We start from the raw sequence: 18,874 nt of genomic DNA, 5'->3' as shown, positions 1-18,874 counted from the left end.
TTGTATTGAAGTCATCTCAAAGATACAAAGAATCCATTCAGGACAAGACTTTATACTGTGTGGCAGTATCTATCCAGAACTGCATAGACTTAAGAGATTTCTTTCCTCACAAGAGACTTTATAGTGGCAACAAGAAGAAAAGAGATCAGTTTTGTCTATTAATAAAATATTTCGTTTTACCAAATACAGTCTCCGATCTGTCCTTCGTGCTATGGTTCCTTCCAGTTCATTTAGTTAAGCATGGAGGCAGAACACATATAATCCAGTTTAAAGGTGGTGGCAGCAGTCACTTTTGCTGTTTTCCCTTGCTTGCTCACTCACTAGGCTGGGTCCTGGTTCTGCTGCCACTGCCACCATCACTGCAGGGACCTGGCCTGGTGAGTGAGCAAGCAAGGGAAGGCCTTTGCCGCCCACCTTCACTTGCCCACCCTTGCTTGCTCACTCACTGGTTCTGCCATTGCTGCCAGGACCCGGCCCGGGGGGTAAGCCAGCAAGGGAGGGCAGGTGGGCAGCAAAGGAGCAGCGGCGACAAAAGCTTCCTTCTCCTCTTCCTTGATGGCCAGCCTGCTGAGGAAGAGGACGATCACCAAAATAATAATAATAATAATAATAATAATAATAATAATATGCCTCAAGTACCACCTCCCAGCAGCAAAGAACTGGTGGGATCACAAACCTGCAACAGTATTGGAAAATGAGCACATAAAGATACTGTGGGACTTCCGAATCCAGACTGACAAAGTTCTGGAACACAACACACCAGACATCACAGTTGTGGAAAATAAAAAGGTTTGGATCATTGATGTCGCCATCCCAGGTGACAGTCGCATTGACGAAAAACAACAGGAAAAACTCAGCCGCTATCAGGACCTCAAGATTGAACTTCAAAGACTCTGGCAGAAACCAGTGCAGGTGGTCCCAGTGGTGATGGGCACATTGGGTGCTGTGCCAAAAGATCTCAGCCGGCATTTGGAAACAATAGACATTGACAAAATTACGATCTGCCAGCTGCAAAAGGCCACCCTGCTGGGATCTGCGCGCATCATCCGAAAATACATCACACAGTCCTAGACACTTGGGAAGTGTTCGACTTGTGATTTTGTGATATGAAATCCAGCATATCTATCTTGTTTGCTGTGTCATAATAAAATAATAATAATAATAATAACTTTATTTTATACCCTGCCTCTATCTCCCCAAAGGGGACTCAGGGGGGCTTACATGGGGCCAAGCCTGAATAAAAACAATAGGATATAAAACACAACAATAGACAAAAGACATGCACAATTATAAAAATTTAAACATTAGCCAATAAAAACAAATGACAAGAATAAAAACATGGATTAAAACGGAGAGGTTGTAAAAGTAGACTGGGTAAGGTGCACCATATAAATATTGTAAACACGAGGTGACTGATAAAGTGCTGCAAATTCTTGGAAGTGCAAATTGGGATGGGAATAGACCCTGTGTCTGTATCAAGTTGACAAAGGTAAAAAGTGCAAACCGGTACAAGAATGGTCACAGATACAAGATTGTTATGGGGATGAGCAATCTTTATCCAAAGGCCTGAGTGAAGAGCCAGGTTTTCAAGCTCTTTCTGAATGCTACCAGGGTGGAGGCTTGCCTGATTTCCCTGGGGAGCGAGTTCCAGAGCCGGGGGGCCATCACGGAGAAAACAGCGGCGGGGGCAGCCTGCAAACCTCACTTGGGGGCTGCACTGCCTCCACCTCTTGTCCTCTTCCTTGATGGCCAGCCTGCTGAGGAAGAGGAGGAGCCTCTCCCAGCAACAGTCACCCTCAGAGGCAGTCCACTGGCGAGGCCAATTAGGCGGTCGCCTGTGGCGCATTGTTCCCGGGGGTGCCGTTGATGCCCCCCTGCAGCGGCGGCAGCGGCAGCCCCCTGGAGAGTGCCACCCATCTGCGCGGTCGATTGGAAGGCCTGCGCACACGCACAGGCTCATCGACCATGCTTTTTAGGCGATGGGCCTGTGTGCGTGTGCAGGCCTTCCAATCGACGCGTGGCGCTCTCCAGGGGGCTGCCGCCACCTGTATTTTTTAGCAATTTGTTTGGTGGGTGGGCGGCATCAAAATTGGGGGGGAGGGACAAATTTCTGGTCGCCTACTCCCGAAAATTACCTCGGGATGGCTCTGGTCACCCTCCCTATTATCCAACAGTTTCGCTTATCTGACATTCTGCCCACCAGTTTATTTCGGATAACCGAGACTACTGTATCTGGATAGAGATGGGCAAAATGGTAAATTCTGTCATGTGATGGTATTCGTCTTTCTCAGCTTTAAAATGATAGCTAGACAATTTGTGGGAGGAGCCAAAATGCCTCTTTGAGCAAAAGCTCCACCACTATCTTTTGCTCACAGAGGAGGGAAGATCAGCAGTATGTTATGTTTCTTTCTGTCTCATGCACTTTATGGGGGCGGGCCTGCCTTCCTTCTGTGTGTTGTGTGTGCCATGTGTTACCTCTCCAGATGCCTCCTCCTCCTCCTCCTTTGGTTGACACCAAGGTCCATCTAGTCCAACCCCTTCGTTCTGCTATGTAACAAAAACACAATCAAAGACACCTGACAGGTGGCCATTCTGCCTCTGAATACTACTACTACTACTACTACTAATAATAATAATAATAATAATAATAATAATAATGAAAATATGTTCCTAGTTTACAAGTGTTATTTCCTGTTTAATTGTATAGTCCTTACTTTGAAAGTAGTTGTGCTCCAGAAACTTTGTTTTTGAGTCCACAAACTATGTTAAATTGGTGGAGACTACAAGATATTCAGAAGTTGGGAAACTAGAGCAAAATGTGCGATAGCAGACAAAGATTTTGCAGTTTAATAAACTTTTCCCATGTGTCTATGATAGAACCAGTAAGAAAATGACATTTATAACCCTGGAACAAAAATCATAGTCCAGACGAGGAGATGTTTCTTTTCACAAATAAAACTTGGGAGGGACACTGAAAGGGAAAACATCTCTACAATGTGACGGCAAATCAACAGAGAACATTTGAGCCGGGGTGGCACAATGGGTTAAACCAGGGGTCCTCAAACTTTTTAAGTGGAGGGCTGATTCACAGTCCCTCAGACGGTTGGGGGCCGGACTATGATGAAATAGTCAAAAGTTAGGATTGTTGTTGTGTGCCTTCAAATAATTTCAGACTTAGGTCAACTCTAAGTCTAACGTTTAGGACAGGGGCCAGGCAAATCACTTTGGAGGGTTGCATCCAGCCCATGGGCATTAGTTTGAGGACGATCTCCTAAGACCATAGGTAAGGAAAGAGACCTCCAAAGACCATCTAGATGGTCTCATAAGACCATAGGTAAGGAAAGGGACCCTCAAAGGCCATCTAGATGATCTCATCAGGCCACCAGAAGACCATAGATAAGGAAAGGGACTCTCAAAGGCCATCTAGACGGTCTCATAGGACCTTAGGTAAGGAAAGTGACCTCCAAAAGCCATCTAGATGGTCTCATAAGGCCGTAACTAAGCAAAGAGATCTTCAATGACCATCTAGACGATCCCATAAGGCCATAAGTAAACAAAGAGACCTCCAAAGACCAGGTAGACTTAGGTCAACCCTAAGTCGAAAGTTTAGGACAGGGGCCAGGTAAATGACCTTGGAGGGCCGCATCCGGCCCACAGCCTTAGTTTGGGGACCCCTGGGTTAAACCCTTGTGCCAGCTGAACTGCTGACCTGAAGGTTGGGTGGCTGACCTGAAGGTTGCCGATTTGAATCTGTGAGGTGAGTTGAGCTCCCGTCTATGAGGTCTAGCGTGTGGGGACATGAGAGAAGCCTCCTAGCAGGATGGTATCATACCTGGGCAACGTCTCTGTAGACGGCCAATTCTCTCACACCAGAAGCGACTTGCAGTATGTTCTCAAGTCACTTCTGACACAATAAAAAGAACACAGAGAACTGAATAAAACGGATAGTTCGCTAGTATGGGAGCCCCCAGTTCGAATCCAGGGAGTGGGTGTCCACACATCTGATGGACACATATAATTATGTTAAAACAGAGAGAAGGCATGGAATCGGTTTATCCTGAAGGAAGCCCTCTTCTGACACTCCCTACCTCAATCAAAATGTATAATTGATCTGCGCATGCGCTGACTTCCTTTCTGACACAGCAGGCGGAAGTGGGTTTCTGTCCTCTTCCTCCTCCCTCCCGCTTCCGGTCCGTCGCTCTCCCTTCCCCGGGTGCGAAACGGCCCTTTGTATGTTTCTCCGCCATCCTCCGAGCCATGGAGGCGCCGCGGGAGCCTTAGGAGGGGAGATGCCCAGGCGGAGGGGGAAAGGTGAGGCCGAGGAAGGCGGGAAGGCGGACTTTGCGGGGTTAAGCTTCATTTCAGGAGTGGGAAGAAAGAGCCAGTGCTTTCAATTGGGGGCTCATGAGGGGGCTAGGCTAGCCTCCCAAGTCACATGACTCAATAGCCACCCACTTTTTGAGGGAACAGCCTCACAGAAGTCTTTGATTTTCACTCCTGAGCAGATTGGAAAAGCAGGAAGTGTGTAAAAGAGTATCTATCCTGTCAACATGTCTGTACTTCATAGAATCATAGACTTGGAAGAGACCACATGGGCCATCTAGTCCAACCCCCTGCCATGCAAGGAATGCACAGTCAAAGCTTCCCAGATAGATAGCCTTCCAGACTTTGTTTAAAAGCGTCCAGGGAAGGAGCTTCCACCACACTCCAGGGCAGAGAGTTCCACTGTTGAACAGCTGTCTCAGAAGGAAGTTATTATTATTATTATTATTATTATTATTATTATTTCCATCATTTCTATCCCACCCTTCTCACCCAAAAGGACTCAGAGCGGCTTACAAAACTGGCAGAATTCGATGCCAATACACAACAATAAAAAAGAGTAAAACATAAGTACAGTAGAGTCTCACTTATCCAAGGTAAATGGGCCAGCAGAACCTTGGATAAGCGAATATCTTGGATAATAAGGAGAGATTAAGGAAAACGCCTATTAAGCATCAAATTAGGTCATGATTTTACAAATTAAGCATCATATTATACAACAAATTTCACAGAAAAGGTAGTTCAATACGCAGTAATGTTATGCTGTAATTACTGTATTTACGAATTTAGCACCAAAATATCATGATATATTGAAAACATTGACTACGAAAATAGCTTGGATAATCTAGAACCTTGGATAAGTGAGACTCTACTGTAGTTAAAAACAGATTTTAAACAATACAAAATACTTGAGCCATTCATTCACAGAACCTTGTACATAAACCTTAGTCCAGAACGAGTCAAAGCCAACGAAACTTATTCTTTGAACGCTTGCTCGCATAGCCAGGTCTTCACTTTCTTTCTAAAACTCAAAAGGGATGGAGCCTGCCAGATGCCACTAGGGAGGGAGTTCCACAGCTGAGGAGCCACCACTGGGAAGGCCCTGTCTTTCTTCCCCGCCAGTTGCACCTGTGAGGCTGGCGGACCGAGAGCAGGGCCTCCCCTGAAGATCTTAAATTACGTGGTAGGTCATAGCAGGAGACATGTTCGAACAAGTAAGCTGGGCCGGAACCATTTAGAGGCTTTTGGAGGCTTTTAAACAGAGGCTGGATGGCCATCTGTTGGGGGTGCTATGAATGCGATTTCCTGCTTCTTGGCAGGGGGTTGGACTGGATGGCCCATGAGGTCTCTTCCAACTCTACTATTCTATTATTCTATGATTCTAGAGCTTTATAGGCTAAAGCCAGCACTTTGAATCGTGCTCGGTAGCTATTCGGCAGTCAGTACTTCCTCTTGTTCAGGTGGAATCTCCTTTCTTGTCTTTTGAACCCATTGCTCCACTGAGTCCTTGTTTTCAGGGCTGCAGAAAACCAGGCCCGGTGCTGTTCAACATTTTTATTAGTGACTTAGATAAAAGGCTAGAAGGCATGATCATCAGATGGGACTAAATTGGGAGGGATAGCTAGCCAATACTCCAGAAGACAGGAGCAGAATTCAAAATGATCTTAACAGATTAAGGGAGATGATTGGCCAAAACTAACAAAATGAAGTTCAACAGGGACAAATGCAAGATACTCCACTTAGGCAGAAAAAATGAAATGCAAAGAGACAGAATGGGGGATACCTGGCTCAACAGCGGTACGTGTGGAAAAGATCTTGGAGTCCTTGTGGACAGGAAGGTGAACATGAGCCTACAATGTGATGCATTGGCTTAAAAAGCCAATGGGATTTTGTCCTGGATCAATAGGAGTCTAGTGTCTTGATTCAGGGAAGTCATTCTACCCTCTATTCTGTTTTGATCAAACCACACCTGGAATCACACTGTGTCCAATTCTGGGAGATGTTGACAAGCTGGAATGTGTCCAGAGAAGGGCGACTCAAATGATCAAGGGTCAGGAGAACAAGCCCTATGAGGAGCGGCTTAAAGAGCTGGGTATGTTTAGCCTGCAGAAGAGAAAGCTGAGAGGAAACATGGTGAGGGCCATGTATAAATATGTGAGGGGAAGTCATAGGGAGGAGGGAGCAAGCTTGTTTTCTTCTGCCCTGGTGACTAGGACGTGGAACAATGGCTTTAAACTACAGGAAAGGAGGTTTCACCTGAACCTCAGGAAGAACTTCCTAATGGTGAGAGCTGTTTGGCAGTGGAGCTCTCTCCCCCGGACTGTGGTGGAGGCTCCTTCTTTAGAGGCTTTTAAGCAGACTGGATGGCCATCTGTCGGGGGTGCTTTGAATTTTCTGCTTCTTGGCAGGAGGTTGGACTGGATGGCCCATGAGGTCTCTTCCAACTCTATTATTCTATGATTCTATGACATGATCCTTGAGCCAAGGACAGTGTACATGAGACTCTTTTTCCTCACTTTATGTGAAATAAATCAGTCTGAGAGAGAAGTGACTGGTCAAAGGTTACCCAGAGTGCTGAATATGTTTAGTTTGAAGAAGTCTGAGTGGTAATATAGTAGACATTGAAATACCTCAAGGGATGTCATGCAGAAGATGGAATGAGCTTGTTTGTTGCTGCTCCAGTGACTAGAACACTGACCAGGGAATTGTAATTGCAGAGATTCCACAAAGACTGTAGGAAGGAGCATGATAAATGCCCTTCTTGTTACGGGTTTGTAGAAAAACAAACTGCGTGCAGTCCTGTCCAGACTTATCCAGTCCTTTGTTTTATCCACAATGAGCAAAAGAAAAAAAAACAAGCCACGAAAATGGAAGAGAAAATCAAAATTTACTCTTAATCATAATAAAACTTCCAGCAACAAAAACTCACATAGTCTCTTGCATTAAATTCATGCAACTTCATAGTAGGCTCTCAGCAAGCATCCAGTAAGTCCCCAGTAAGTCCCCATTCAGGGAGTGGCTCAAGCCTGTTAGCCCTGATTGTTCCAATTACTCAACCATGAGTTGTAATTAACCAGGTGTTTTTCTCTTAACACACACTTACACAAGTAGTGATCCCACAGAAACTTAGTCACATACATGCATATACAGTAATACTTCTTACCTGTGTTCTACTTCATGGAAGGACTAGATGGCCTTTGCATGTCTTTCCAACTCAATGCTCCTGTGACAAAGTAGAGACTTGATACCTAGACCTCTAGATTCCTTCTTCTAGCCATTACACTACATTACAAATGTTACTTTATACATTGTATGTTACTTTATTCACGGGGAAGTGAAGAGAAGAATACTATTTTTAATTCGTTTTAGTCTGCAGTTGAATTGGAAGGCAGAGTAATTTATCAGAAATCAGTAACAGAAAATAAGAGATTCTCTCTAGCAATAGTTTACATGGCAATTACCATTATCCACAGATAGGATGACTGATCTTTGAATTCACTGAAAAAGAAGGTGCATTTACATAGTTAATTTAATGCATTTTGACACCATTTTAACTCCCACGGCAAATGGTGTCAAACTGAATTAATTCTTCTGTGTAGATATATCCAGAGGTTTATTGTTTTCATCTGTACAAGCTAAAAACTAGACCTTGTAATTTAAACTGATCTGAAAAATTAAATTCACCACTAAGGATTGCCTGCTTCAGTTTTATCAGAAAGAATATGAGGTGGGAAATTCCCCTCAATACATTTCCAAAATAAATTTCCAATTAGTTTGAACTCAGTTTTTGAAAATGCATTTGAGAGATACACACTCAGCCCTCCACATTCACTGGAGTTAGTGGTGCAGGACTCCCACAACAGTGAAAAAGTTGTGAATAAAAACACTTTTTTAAACCTGAAAGAACATCTCAAGGAATCTCTAGGTCCTCCCATGTAATTCTGTGGTCAGCTTTCACTTGAGCTGTGCTGAAATAGCTAGGGATTCCTAGACAGATCATATTAATCACATCTGCAAAAATTAAACCTGCAAATGTGAAGGGACAACTGTGACAAGCAATATCAAGAAGTACATAGTGTAACTAAATCTAATTTTAAAGTTTCCTATGAAAAGGAAGCGATTTTTGAGATAAGCCAGTTCTTATGTTATTCAGGGTATTTTTTAAAAATTAAAAAGCAAAGAGTAGAACTGGCAAACGTCAGGGTTTTATAGGTGTCTCATTGCAATTGTTATAGCTGAATATTCTTTTCCAGCTCCAGCAATACAGTTAGCAACAAAGATGGCAGAATGTGGCTTGCTACGGTCAGGGCCAAGAGTGAACCAAAGCAAAAGGGACCCTCATATGTTCCTGTCGGGAGCAACCTTGCCACAGAACAAACAGGAATCGGATGAGGGGTTCCAACCACGGCAGGAACTGTGGCAGCAGGAAAAGGACCCCAACACAGTGCTGTCTCCTTATTCGGTGTGGAGACCATCACGGTTATTTCAACCAGTCTCTGATGAGGACATGAAAGAATTTAAGACTTCTTATCAGTCATTGAAAGGTGCCAACCAACTGCCTAGGGGTGGAGGAGGTGCAATAGCTATGCATACTTTCCCGGACCTTGGTCGAAAAACCCAAGAAGCTTGTGAAAGTTTGGACAGTTGTGGAAGGTTGAAGGAGCAGGTTCCAGAGGTGGCCGACCCAGATCGATTGGAGATCAAGCGCCAGCACTTCCGGCATTTCTGTTACCAGGAGATCGACGGGCCCCGGGCAGTCCTGAGAAAACTGCAGGAGCTTTGCTGCCAGTGGCTGGTGCCCGAGAGGCACACCAAGGAGCAGATTGTGGACCTGGTGATCCTGGAGCAGTTCCTGACCATCCTGCCTTTAGAGATGCAGATCTGGGTGTGCAAAAGCGGACCCGCCACCTGCGCCCAGGCTCTGTCCTTGGCCGAAAGCTTCCTCTTGAGGCTACAAGAGGCCGAGAACCATGCACCAAAGGTAAGGAAGTCGCTGAATAGGCATCTGGGAGCCGGCCAGAGAAACTGAGTATAGCTCTGTGTCATGAGAATTACATTGTGGCCTTGAGCAGTGGTTCTCAACCTGTGGGTCCCCAGGTGTTTTGGCCTCTGAGAAATCCCAGCCAGTTTACCAGCTGTTAGGATTTTTGGAAGTTGAATCCAAAACATCTGGGGACCCACAGGTTGAGAACCACTGGCCTTGAGTATAAACTGTGACTTAGCATGTACTTGATTGTTGTGTGCCTTCAGGTTTCTTCTGTCTTATGGAAACCCTAAGACAGGCATGGGCAAACTTCGGCCCTCGAGGTATTTTGGAGTTCAAATCCCACAATTCCTAACAGCCGGTACTGTTAGGAATTGTGGGAGTTGAAGTCCATAACACCTGGAGAGCCGAAGTTTGCTCATGCCTGCCCTAAGGTGACTCTATCACAGGGTTTTCTGAGGCTGAGAGTGTGTAACACATACAAGGTCACCCAGTGGGTTTCCATGGTTAAGTGGAGAATTGAATTGTCCCCAGAGGCGTAATCCATTGCTCAAGCCACTACACCATGCTGTATGTTTGCTGGATATGCCATCCATTGTTTATTAATAAGGGGTTGCTGGATTAGATTGAGGGCCTGTGGCATCCACCATTCTGCTCCCATTGTGTCTGACTGGTTGCATGTGGAAGCAAACAAATAGAACTTTCTTGTGTTAAGGATACAGGTAGATATGTTCTGTAGGTTTGTTCTTAAGTTGAATTTGTTTTTAAGTCGGAACAGTTTTTTTTTTAAGCGTAACGCTAGCCAATTCTTTAAATGTTTTGGATAGCATAGGGAAGGGCCAACATCCCTGTGATGTTTGTTTTGTTGTCTGTGCCTCTCTTCAGAGGATATCAGCTCACTTTCTGCCCCCGTGACAGTTGAATTTTGAAAAATTTGGATTTTCATGGAAACAGATTATTGATAAAATATCACTGGAAACACCTTTTTCTCATGAAAACTCTTACATGAGTGCATTTCCCTTCCTAGGGGTAGATTTCCTCTCACTTCCTGTTGTCTCACCCCCATTTTTAACCAGGAGATAGATGTAAGTCGGATGTTTGTAACTTAGGGACTTCCTATATTGGGAGAGGTCATATTTAGCTACCAGTCTAGATTGTTAACCTACAGAACAAGAACAATAATGATAACAGCTTTATCTGGGATATAGAAATCGAGTTTATGCATCCAAAACAAAGGGAGTAAAGTAACTAAGGACATTCAAACATAACATGGATCAGCTTTTGGTCTGAACTTTTTTCCATGTTTCCCACTTCACAATAATAGAAGCTTGAGGTTCAAAGGCTAATATCATTAGGAAGAGGCAGAATTCTCATTTAAAGGGACAATGCCCTCATTTGGCCCGACTTATAGCTACACCTTGGAGGAGACTACTACCATGTTTATGCCCTGCTTGTGAACGTCTCATTTCCATCTGGATGTCATCAAAGTCAATGTATTTTGCTTTTAAACTGTTTTTTAAAAAAAATATACTGTTAGCTCTCCATATATAGATTTGTCATTTGTGGATTAGAATATCCACAAGTTTAATTTAAATGTTCTCTCTAGGAATCTCTGGTGCAATTCTACGATTAGCATGCTATAAGTTGCCCATAGAGTCATGCTGGAGGGCTTAGAAATTCATAAAACCTTTCTAAGAATGTCTAGGCCCTCCAGTGCAATTCTGCAATCATTTTTAGCAGAAGTTCACCGTAGAGTTTCTAGGTATTTTCCGAGATTTATAAAAGTCTGGGGTTTTTTGGTTTTTTTAAACCAAATTGTGGGGTTTTCAGTAGTCCTAGGACCCTGATCACAGTAAATGTGGAAGGCTGGGTGTATTCTAATATTCCATTTCATAAATCAGGCTCTGACAGTAATGATACAAATATAGCTAGAAACTGACACATTGTTACTGAATGTGTTTTTTGTGTGTGTGTGTGCGTGCGTGTGTGTGGTTAAGTTCAACTACCCCCCCCCCCCAAGACTGAATTACAATGTGTCATTTTAAAACAATGTATATTTTGATGGAAGTCTGGGTGAAGTTAATTTTTGAAACAAGTTTGAAGAAGAGATACCATATAGTTTCAAAGTTATCCTCTTTGAAGCATGACTTAGGACTTTTAAATTCCTTTTCCCCACCAAGGCTAGTAGCAAAACCTTATCCAATCATCTGCAAAATGAAAATCTTGATAGGTCCTTGCAGATTGCTACAATTTCTGTTCTTGATACTGAGAGCAGATCTATTAAGCTTCCATTCAAATATGGACAATATCAATAATTGACGATTAGATTGAATTACTGTATTAGGTTTGGTGGCTTGGGTATGGAACTACAGGTGCATCTATGCAGTAGAAACTAGTGCAGACTTTAACTGGCATGGCTCAAAGCTATGAAATCCTGGGATTTACGGTTTGGAGAGGCACTAACCATGTGGCACAGAAAACTACACACCTCTAGGAATTATACAAGGTCTTTAGCCTGCTCTGTCAGATAGTGTTTGTGCCCCAACCAACTACAACTCCCAGTTCCATAGCACTGAGCTATGACAGTTGCAAATGATGTCAAACTGGATTAAGATGTACAACTCTGTAGACCAGGGTGCCAATCTCTGCTTGGCCATGAAAATGCTCTCGGTCTCAGAGGAATGACAAACGAAATCTTGCCAGGAAAATCCCATGATAAGATTATCATAAGTTTGAAACAAGCTGAAGACACACAACAGCTTGTTTTAAATTTCCAAAATTTGATTACTACTTCTAGAGCAATATAGCCTCATTGGATGTAACATTCCTACTAGAACATCAGCATGGTCTAAAGCTTACAATGTTAATTGGAACTTATGAGATCCAGGTTCTAGTTCTCAATGAGCAGAAAAATGGCTGTGGTCTCGAGAAAGTAGCCTAAGCAGCTTTGCATGGTTGTTGTGAAGATAAAATTAGGAGGGCGAAAGACATGTCGCAAATGAATGAAATAATACAGCAATCTCCTCATATTCATGGATTCTGCATCCATAGATTCCACCATCCACATCTTGAAAATATTTTGTAAACATTCCAAAAAGCAAACTTGATTTTGTCATTTCATAAAAGGGGCACCATTTTATGACACAGTTTTATATCGTGGGACTTGAGCATCCACAGATTTTTATGGAACCAAACCCCAAGAGGAACTACTGTATTTTATTTATTTATTTATTTATTTATTTATTATTTAAACTTATATGCCGCCACTCCCCTAGGGCTCGGGGCGGCTTACAAGAAAGGCTAAAATCTAACAATTTAAAAACATCTTTAAAATATCTTTTTTTTAAAATCTTAAAAACATTCCCCCAGGGCTTGGAGTGGCTTACAAAAACAGTTAAAATCTAAGCAATTTAAAAACAGCAATAGCGGAGATCAAAAGCCTGCCGAAACAGCTGTGTCTTACGTGCCCTGCGGAAGACTGATAAGTCCCGCAGGGCACGAACTTCAGGCGGCAGAGTGTTCCAGAGTGATGGCGCCACTGATGTAAAAGCTCTACGTCTAGTTGCTGTTAGGCGCAAGGTCTTAAAACTGGGAACTTCCAGTAGATCTTGGTCCTCCGAACGGAGGGATCTCTGGGGTTAGTAAGGGGTGAGGCGGTCCCTCAGGTACATTGGCCCTAGACCATGTAAGGCCTTAAAGGTAAGCACCATCACTTTGAAAGTAATCCGACTGTAGCCAGGTCATCCCTTGACAGATAGGGGGCCAGCCGTCTAGCCTGCCGCAGGTGAAAAAAGGCGGTTCTACTAATGGCGGAGACCTGGGCTTCCATCGTCAGCAGAGGGTCCAAAAGGACTCCCAGACTCTTTACCAATGATGACGGGCATAGCGCCTCGCCATCCAGGGTAGGCAACTGGATATCCCCACTGCCCTGTCGACCCAGCCATAAGATCTCCGTCTTTGCTGGATTCACTCTCAACCTGCTGGCACGCAGCCATCAAGTAACAGCCTCGAGGCATTGATGAAAGTTATCGGGTACAGAGTCCGGTCGGCCTTCCATTGAAGTTTGGGTGTTTGCATTAGAACAGGATAGTGGACTAGATGGGATTTGTGCATTTATCCAGTTCAGATATTATGCTAAGCTGCTAATTAATAAACCTCGGAATTGGGAAAACCAGAAGAATTTGAATATTATCACAAGAATTAGGCTTCCTTTGGGTTTCCTTTTTAATCACAATACTTACTTATATTTCAGGGCATTGGACTAGTGGAGGAAGCATTTGTCAACTCCCCAGCACCGAAGCAGGACTTGCCAGATGCTGTCGAGATCTGCATTTCTGAGATAGAAGAGGAGGCGACCATCCTGATGGGTAGGCCTGACATTCTGAGTTCAAGTGTGAAAGTCCTTTGCAAAAGCAGGCCTTGCATGGACAGTGGGATGTTCTATTTTTCTCAGCCAGTGACTGAATGCTGTGGGAAAGAGGACACTAGCTTAGGCAGTTACCCTCCTTGCTTAAGGTTAGAAGAGGTTAGAGCTGTATAGAATGCCCCCAGAAGGGAGTCTGCAACTTCACCACCACTAAAAAGGCCCTGTCTCTCTTGCATATTGGATCTGACCTACCAAGGCACTTTGTGTGCTCTGACAGGAGGAATAAATTGACTGAAAAAGGGGGAATAAAGGCTGCAGAAGGATCATGCCATGTACCCATCATGTGCTAAATCCAGGGTGGGCAGACTTGCTATATGTACTTTTATTTCCCTTCATTATTTGAGGAATCCTGAAGTCCTCAAAATGTTAAATGGTGGCTTCGATATGTGTATATGACAGAAGCAGTCCAAGAACAACAACAACAATGACGACAACAACAACAATAATAAACTTTATTTGCATTCTGCCCTATCTCCCTGAGGGGACTCAGGGCAGATTCCAGCATACAACGGCAAACATTCAATGCCTTTGTAAAACAAACAAATACTAACATAAAATCCCAGAGAAACCCCACATATGAAAATAACATTAAAACCTAACATCAAATTAAAGCCTGACCAGTAAATTAAAATTACTTCTGAGTGAGACAGCAGCTTCAGTTCACAGATGTGTTACTTTATTTATTAAAATGTAAAACTCAACATTACAGAAAAATAGCAATACAGTTATCCTTCCACATTTGCAGTTTTGACTTTTGTGGATTTGAATACTCACAAATTTAATGAAAACATCGCACCTCTAGGTCCTCCAGTATGATTCTGGTCAATTTCCTGTTTGTAATGGAACTCCTAGAGATTTCTCGAGTGAATATCTCTCTGGGAAATTCTAGTCAACTGTAGATCATGCTAGAATTTTCTAGAGAAGTGTTCCCAGGTTTTTAAAAATCAATTTCTTTATTTGTGGTTTTGCACTTTAGCAGCCCGCAGCAAAAGTGAAAGACTGAATGTATTCCCCTCTCTTTTTGTCCCTCCTCCTATTCCATAGAAATTAGTAGATATTATACTACTACTTTTTGTAATGATTTTATATTGTTTTTAATTTACATTGTTTAAATACATTTGCAGCCAGCTTGAGTACCATTATTAGGAGAAGGATGGGCTATAAACAAACAAATAGCTATAGTCTTACAGCGGTCCATGAATAACATGGGAACTCCTTGATGCTGGTCTGGAAGTAGCTGCTGGTACAAACTGAAGTGTCTCTGCTGTGTAGATTCCTTTTAGAAGTTGTCCCTGCTTAGCCTTTCATCTCTGATGGCTAGGGAAATCTTTGCCCATCTTAATTTTTACATGGCTCCTGTTTTCATAAACAGGCTCATCTTTCTTGTTGTAGGTGGTGAAGTCCGCCCCCGACAACTGGGGATGAAGATCCCGACAGCAGTCCGCAGCACTGACACTTCGCCGATCGTCGTAGAAGTGCAACTGCCTGAGGATTCTGTGGCGCAAAAATCTGCAGCCCCAGCCCCTCGACGGAAAGTGCCATGGTCCGGCTTTGAGAAAGCCTTTACATATGTGCGCCAGAGGGGAAAAAATTTGGTCGTGCAATGCAATTTCTGCCTGCCAGCCTACAAGACTGTGAGTGCAGCCATTACCTCCTCATCCAATCTGAAGAAACATTTGGAGGTAAGCAACAGTTCAGCTGGTTTTCAGAAAGTGTCAGCGAACAACCCGTGCAGAACTTTCCAAACATATTAGCCCGTCAGCTCCAGTGTGTGGCTATGAAACAAACGTAACAAGAAACCTCTTATGTGAAATAAGCATTAAATCATATATTTAAAAATGTAAAAGAGAGGTTTTCATGAGATACGTTGTGTGTCTCCCCCGAGATACAGGAATCATACTGTAGGTGTGTTTTCTTATCTGAAAGACAACGGTGGACAATTTTTAACAGAAAGAAGCTCCACAATTTAAAAAGCATTACAAACAGAGCAGTTGCTAAGAAAGTTGATATGTTATGTCAAGTCTGTATGTATGATTTAAGCTGTCAAGACTTTTCCATCCCACCATCCAGAACTAACGTGTTTTAATGCTTTTTCTTTCTTGCTTCTTAGAGGGCGCATCCTGAGAAACTGAAAATAATTGAAAGTACAAAAAGGGTCAGAAGACGGGGCTATTCTGTAGAACTGAGGCATGATGATGAGACCCCAGCTCTCAAAATGCCCAAACAGCAGCTGGAGTTGCAGGCAGCCCCAGAGAAATGGGGATTTGGCAAGGAGACAGTCACCCAGAGGATTCTTGATAAGAAAATCATGGATTTCATTGTGGAGGAAACGCTGCCATTTGAAACGGTGGATAGAGCATCGTTTATTGGGTTGGTTCGCCTTGGTCTCCCCAAAGGCCTCAGCATCATGTGTGCCAACACCCTGAGGGACAGAATTCAGAAGCGGGCGGCTGGCATGCGGGAAACACTTGTGAGCCGGATGGGTGTTGTCTCCCATGTGGCAACCACTGCTGACTGCTGGACCATCGGGAAGAGGAGCTTCCTGGGGGTCACGGCCCACTGGATCAGCCCCACTACTCTGAAGCGTGAGTTTGGGGCCTTGGCATACAAACGCCTGAAAGGGCACCTCACGTACAGTGTCCTTGTCAAAGCCCTCCATGATGTGCATATGCAGTACCAGATTCACAAGAAAGTTATGTGTATCACCACGGACAATGGCTCCAACTTTGTGAAAATGTTTGGGGTATTTAGGGCTGAAGAACTCAGAGATCCTACAGAAGCCAGCCTAGAGGGAAATGACAAGGAAGAAGACAGTGACAATCAGGAAGAGCCAGAGATGACATTTGTCCCAATCTCTGAAATTTTGGACACTTGTAACAAGGCAGCGGAAGAAAGAGTGGGCTCCAAAGATTTCAGCTTGCCACCACTCCACCGGTGTATCAGCCACTCACTCAATCTGGTGGCGACACAAGACATAGAAGCCTTGGTTTCAGACTCCTCCAAAAATAGCCTTCATGGTCCTTTCTGGAAACATTTTTCTTCCTTGTTGGAGAAGTGCAAAAAACTGTGGTCCAAGCTCAAGGGATCTAAACAGTTTGCGGAATACGTCCACGAGCAGTGTGGTGTATACCTAAAAGTGCCAAACCAGGATCGGTGGAACTTCACCTTGGATGCACTAAAGCAACTGAATGAACTCCTCTCTAATATGCCACTAAAAGTGGGTGCTGTTACGGACCAGTGCTCCTTGGCCAGGTTCACACCGGCTGAGAGCATAGTTCTCCAGGAGTACACAGAGATCATGTGGCCGCTAGCCCAGTCTCTCGATATCCTGCAGCGGGAGAATGGTATGTTTATGGGGTACCTGTTGCCTACTTTGTACAATTTGGACCGCAAATTACAAGGGCTGGAAAACAAGCCTGTCAAATACACGTACTGTCTCCCGCTCCTGAGGGGGATCCGTGAAGCCCTAAGGAAGCGGTTTGCAGGTATTTGGGAGGACAAGAAGCTTCTTCTTGCAGCCTGCTTACACCCTCGATTCAAAGTGGACTGGCTGGATTCAGCCCAGACTGCCCAGATCAACAGGTAAGAAAGCAGGTGCAAGCCCTTCAGGTGGATCAGGCCAAGGTGTGTGTGGGAGTACATTATATCCACTATTCTGTGGGGGGGGGGGGTTTCACAATGATGGTCATGGGAATAGCAATTCAGTCTCTGCTTCTTGCAGCATCTGGAAATCTGGAGCATTTAATATCCATGGACTGGAGACACCAATGCCCCCCAGAGAACCTTTCTCCAGAACCCAATAGCTTGTCAACTATCATAACCAGATGGGGATGCTTCCTTCCAGAAACGAAGAACTTTGTTGTTGTTTTTGTATGCCTTCTGACTTACAGCAACCCTGTCGCAGGAATTTCTTGGCAAGAATCATTCGGAGGAAATCTTGGTTGGGGAATTTCCTCCAACAGGAAGTTCAGCTGGCATCTTGCATTTTATTTTTACTGGAAGGTGACCATAGAGAACATATAGATTTCTAGAGAGAACCATACTCTAGAGAACACTGTGATTTTGTGGCCAGCTTCCAGTGGATGTCAATCATAAAGTTGTGTTGGAAGACCTAAGGATTCCTTTAAAAAGTGTTTTCTCCTGTGGAAAAAAAAATTAATTCCGTCTTTCCCATTTTGCAGGGCTCTGCATCCTTAATCCCCATAAAAATAAATAGACCTGCTCACAACTTACAAGAGAACAAGTTTAAAACCATCAATAATAACAATAAATTAAAATTTAAAAGATTAGAAATATATGGAATAGTTTAATTATTAAAAACTTGATATTTTAAAACTGATGAAAACAATTGTGAATTGTGGAACCATAAGGTATCTCAGCCTAGATAACATCAGTTTAGTCCAAGGGCTTTACTAAAAAGCCAGGTTTTGAATTGTTGATGTCATCTGGGCCGCCGGGAGAGGGGGGGATCTCACAGTTGGGGTACCACTACATAGGATTTTATGGCTCAACCTGAAAGGATCAACCTGAAAGGATACCGTAAAGACTCAGTTTCCTTTTTCCATTCCAATATCTTCTAGGTATATGATGGAAGCTTTGGTGAAGGCTGAAATCAGGGGCATGGTGACTGAAGAAAATGACCGGTCTTCAGAGAAAGACCAGGAGAGTGACAGTCTGGAAGACGACTTCTTCAATATCCGGCCGCGGAGCTGGAAGTCAGCTGTGGACAGTGCCGACGAGGAAGTCTGGGATTACCTCAAGTGTCCCAGCCGGGAAGTGTCCTCCCTGCATGCCTTTCCACATATCATGCAGAGCTTCCTGCAATACAACACCGGCATGCCTTCCAGTGCTGCGGCAGAGCGCCTCTTTTGCACAGAGGACCGGGGTGCAGTGGCAAAAAGACACTCCTTGTCCGACAAGGTTTTTGAGCAGCTGGTTCTTCTGAGGCAGAACAGGGCACTCTTTTAAAAACAGCACTTGAAGTGTAGCTTTTACTCTCCTGATTGTATAAAATATCTCTATGCGTCTTTCTTGGGGTATTTGTTGCTAAACAAGAGGCAGAGCTGGGCATATTGTCATGCCACTCTTATTATGGCATTCTCATATTATGAATCCTATGGATAAAAGTACTTTTTATTCTA

The 18,874-nt window shown here is 43.8% G+C and overlaps 1 protein-coding gene across 1 annotated transcript; it reads left to right on the top strand.

The window, feature by feature from the left end:
* Positions 1 to 1,866: 1,866 nt before the first annotated feature.
* LOC103278119 (uncharacterized) lies at positions 1,867 to 18,874 on the top strand. Its single transcript, XM_008105863.3, has 7 exons — positions 1,867 to 2,047; positions 4,144 to 4,311; positions 8,577 to 9,304; positions 13,560 to 13,674; positions 15,126 to 15,415; positions 15,844 to 17,315; positions 18,314 to 18,874. The coding sequence occupies exons 1-7, from the start codon at positions 1,867 to 1,869 to the stop codon at positions 18,699 to 18,701; spliced, it is 3,342 nt and encodes a 1,113-aa protein (XP_008104070.2). The 3' UTR covers positions 18,702 to 18,874.

Source organism: Anolis carolinensis, chromosome 2 (genome assembly GCF_035594765.1).
Source record: "Anolis carolinensis isolate JA03-04 chromosome 2, rAnoCar3.1.pri, whole genome shotgun sequence".
NCBI lineage: Eukaryota > Metazoa > Chordata > Lepidosauria > Squamata > Dactyloidae > Anolis > Anolis carolinensis.
This window is presented reverse-complemented; position numbering and strand designations above follow the sequence as displayed.

Bases quoted from the DNA above. Each gene is read 5' to 3' on its own strand.
- LOC103278119 (XM_008105863.3), top strand. From the start codon at position 1,867: ATGCCCCCCTGCAGCGGCGGCAGCGGCAGCCCCCTGGAGAGTGCCACC. The intron at 2,048-4,143 runs GTATTTTTTAGC...TTTCTGACACAG, and splicing joins CCAGGGGGCTGCCGCCACCT to CAGGCGGAAGTGGGTTTCTG. The intron at 4,312-8,576 runs GTGAGGCCGAGG...ATTCTTTTCCAG, and splicing joins GCCCAGGCGGAGGGGGAAAG to CTCCAGCAATACAGTTAGCA.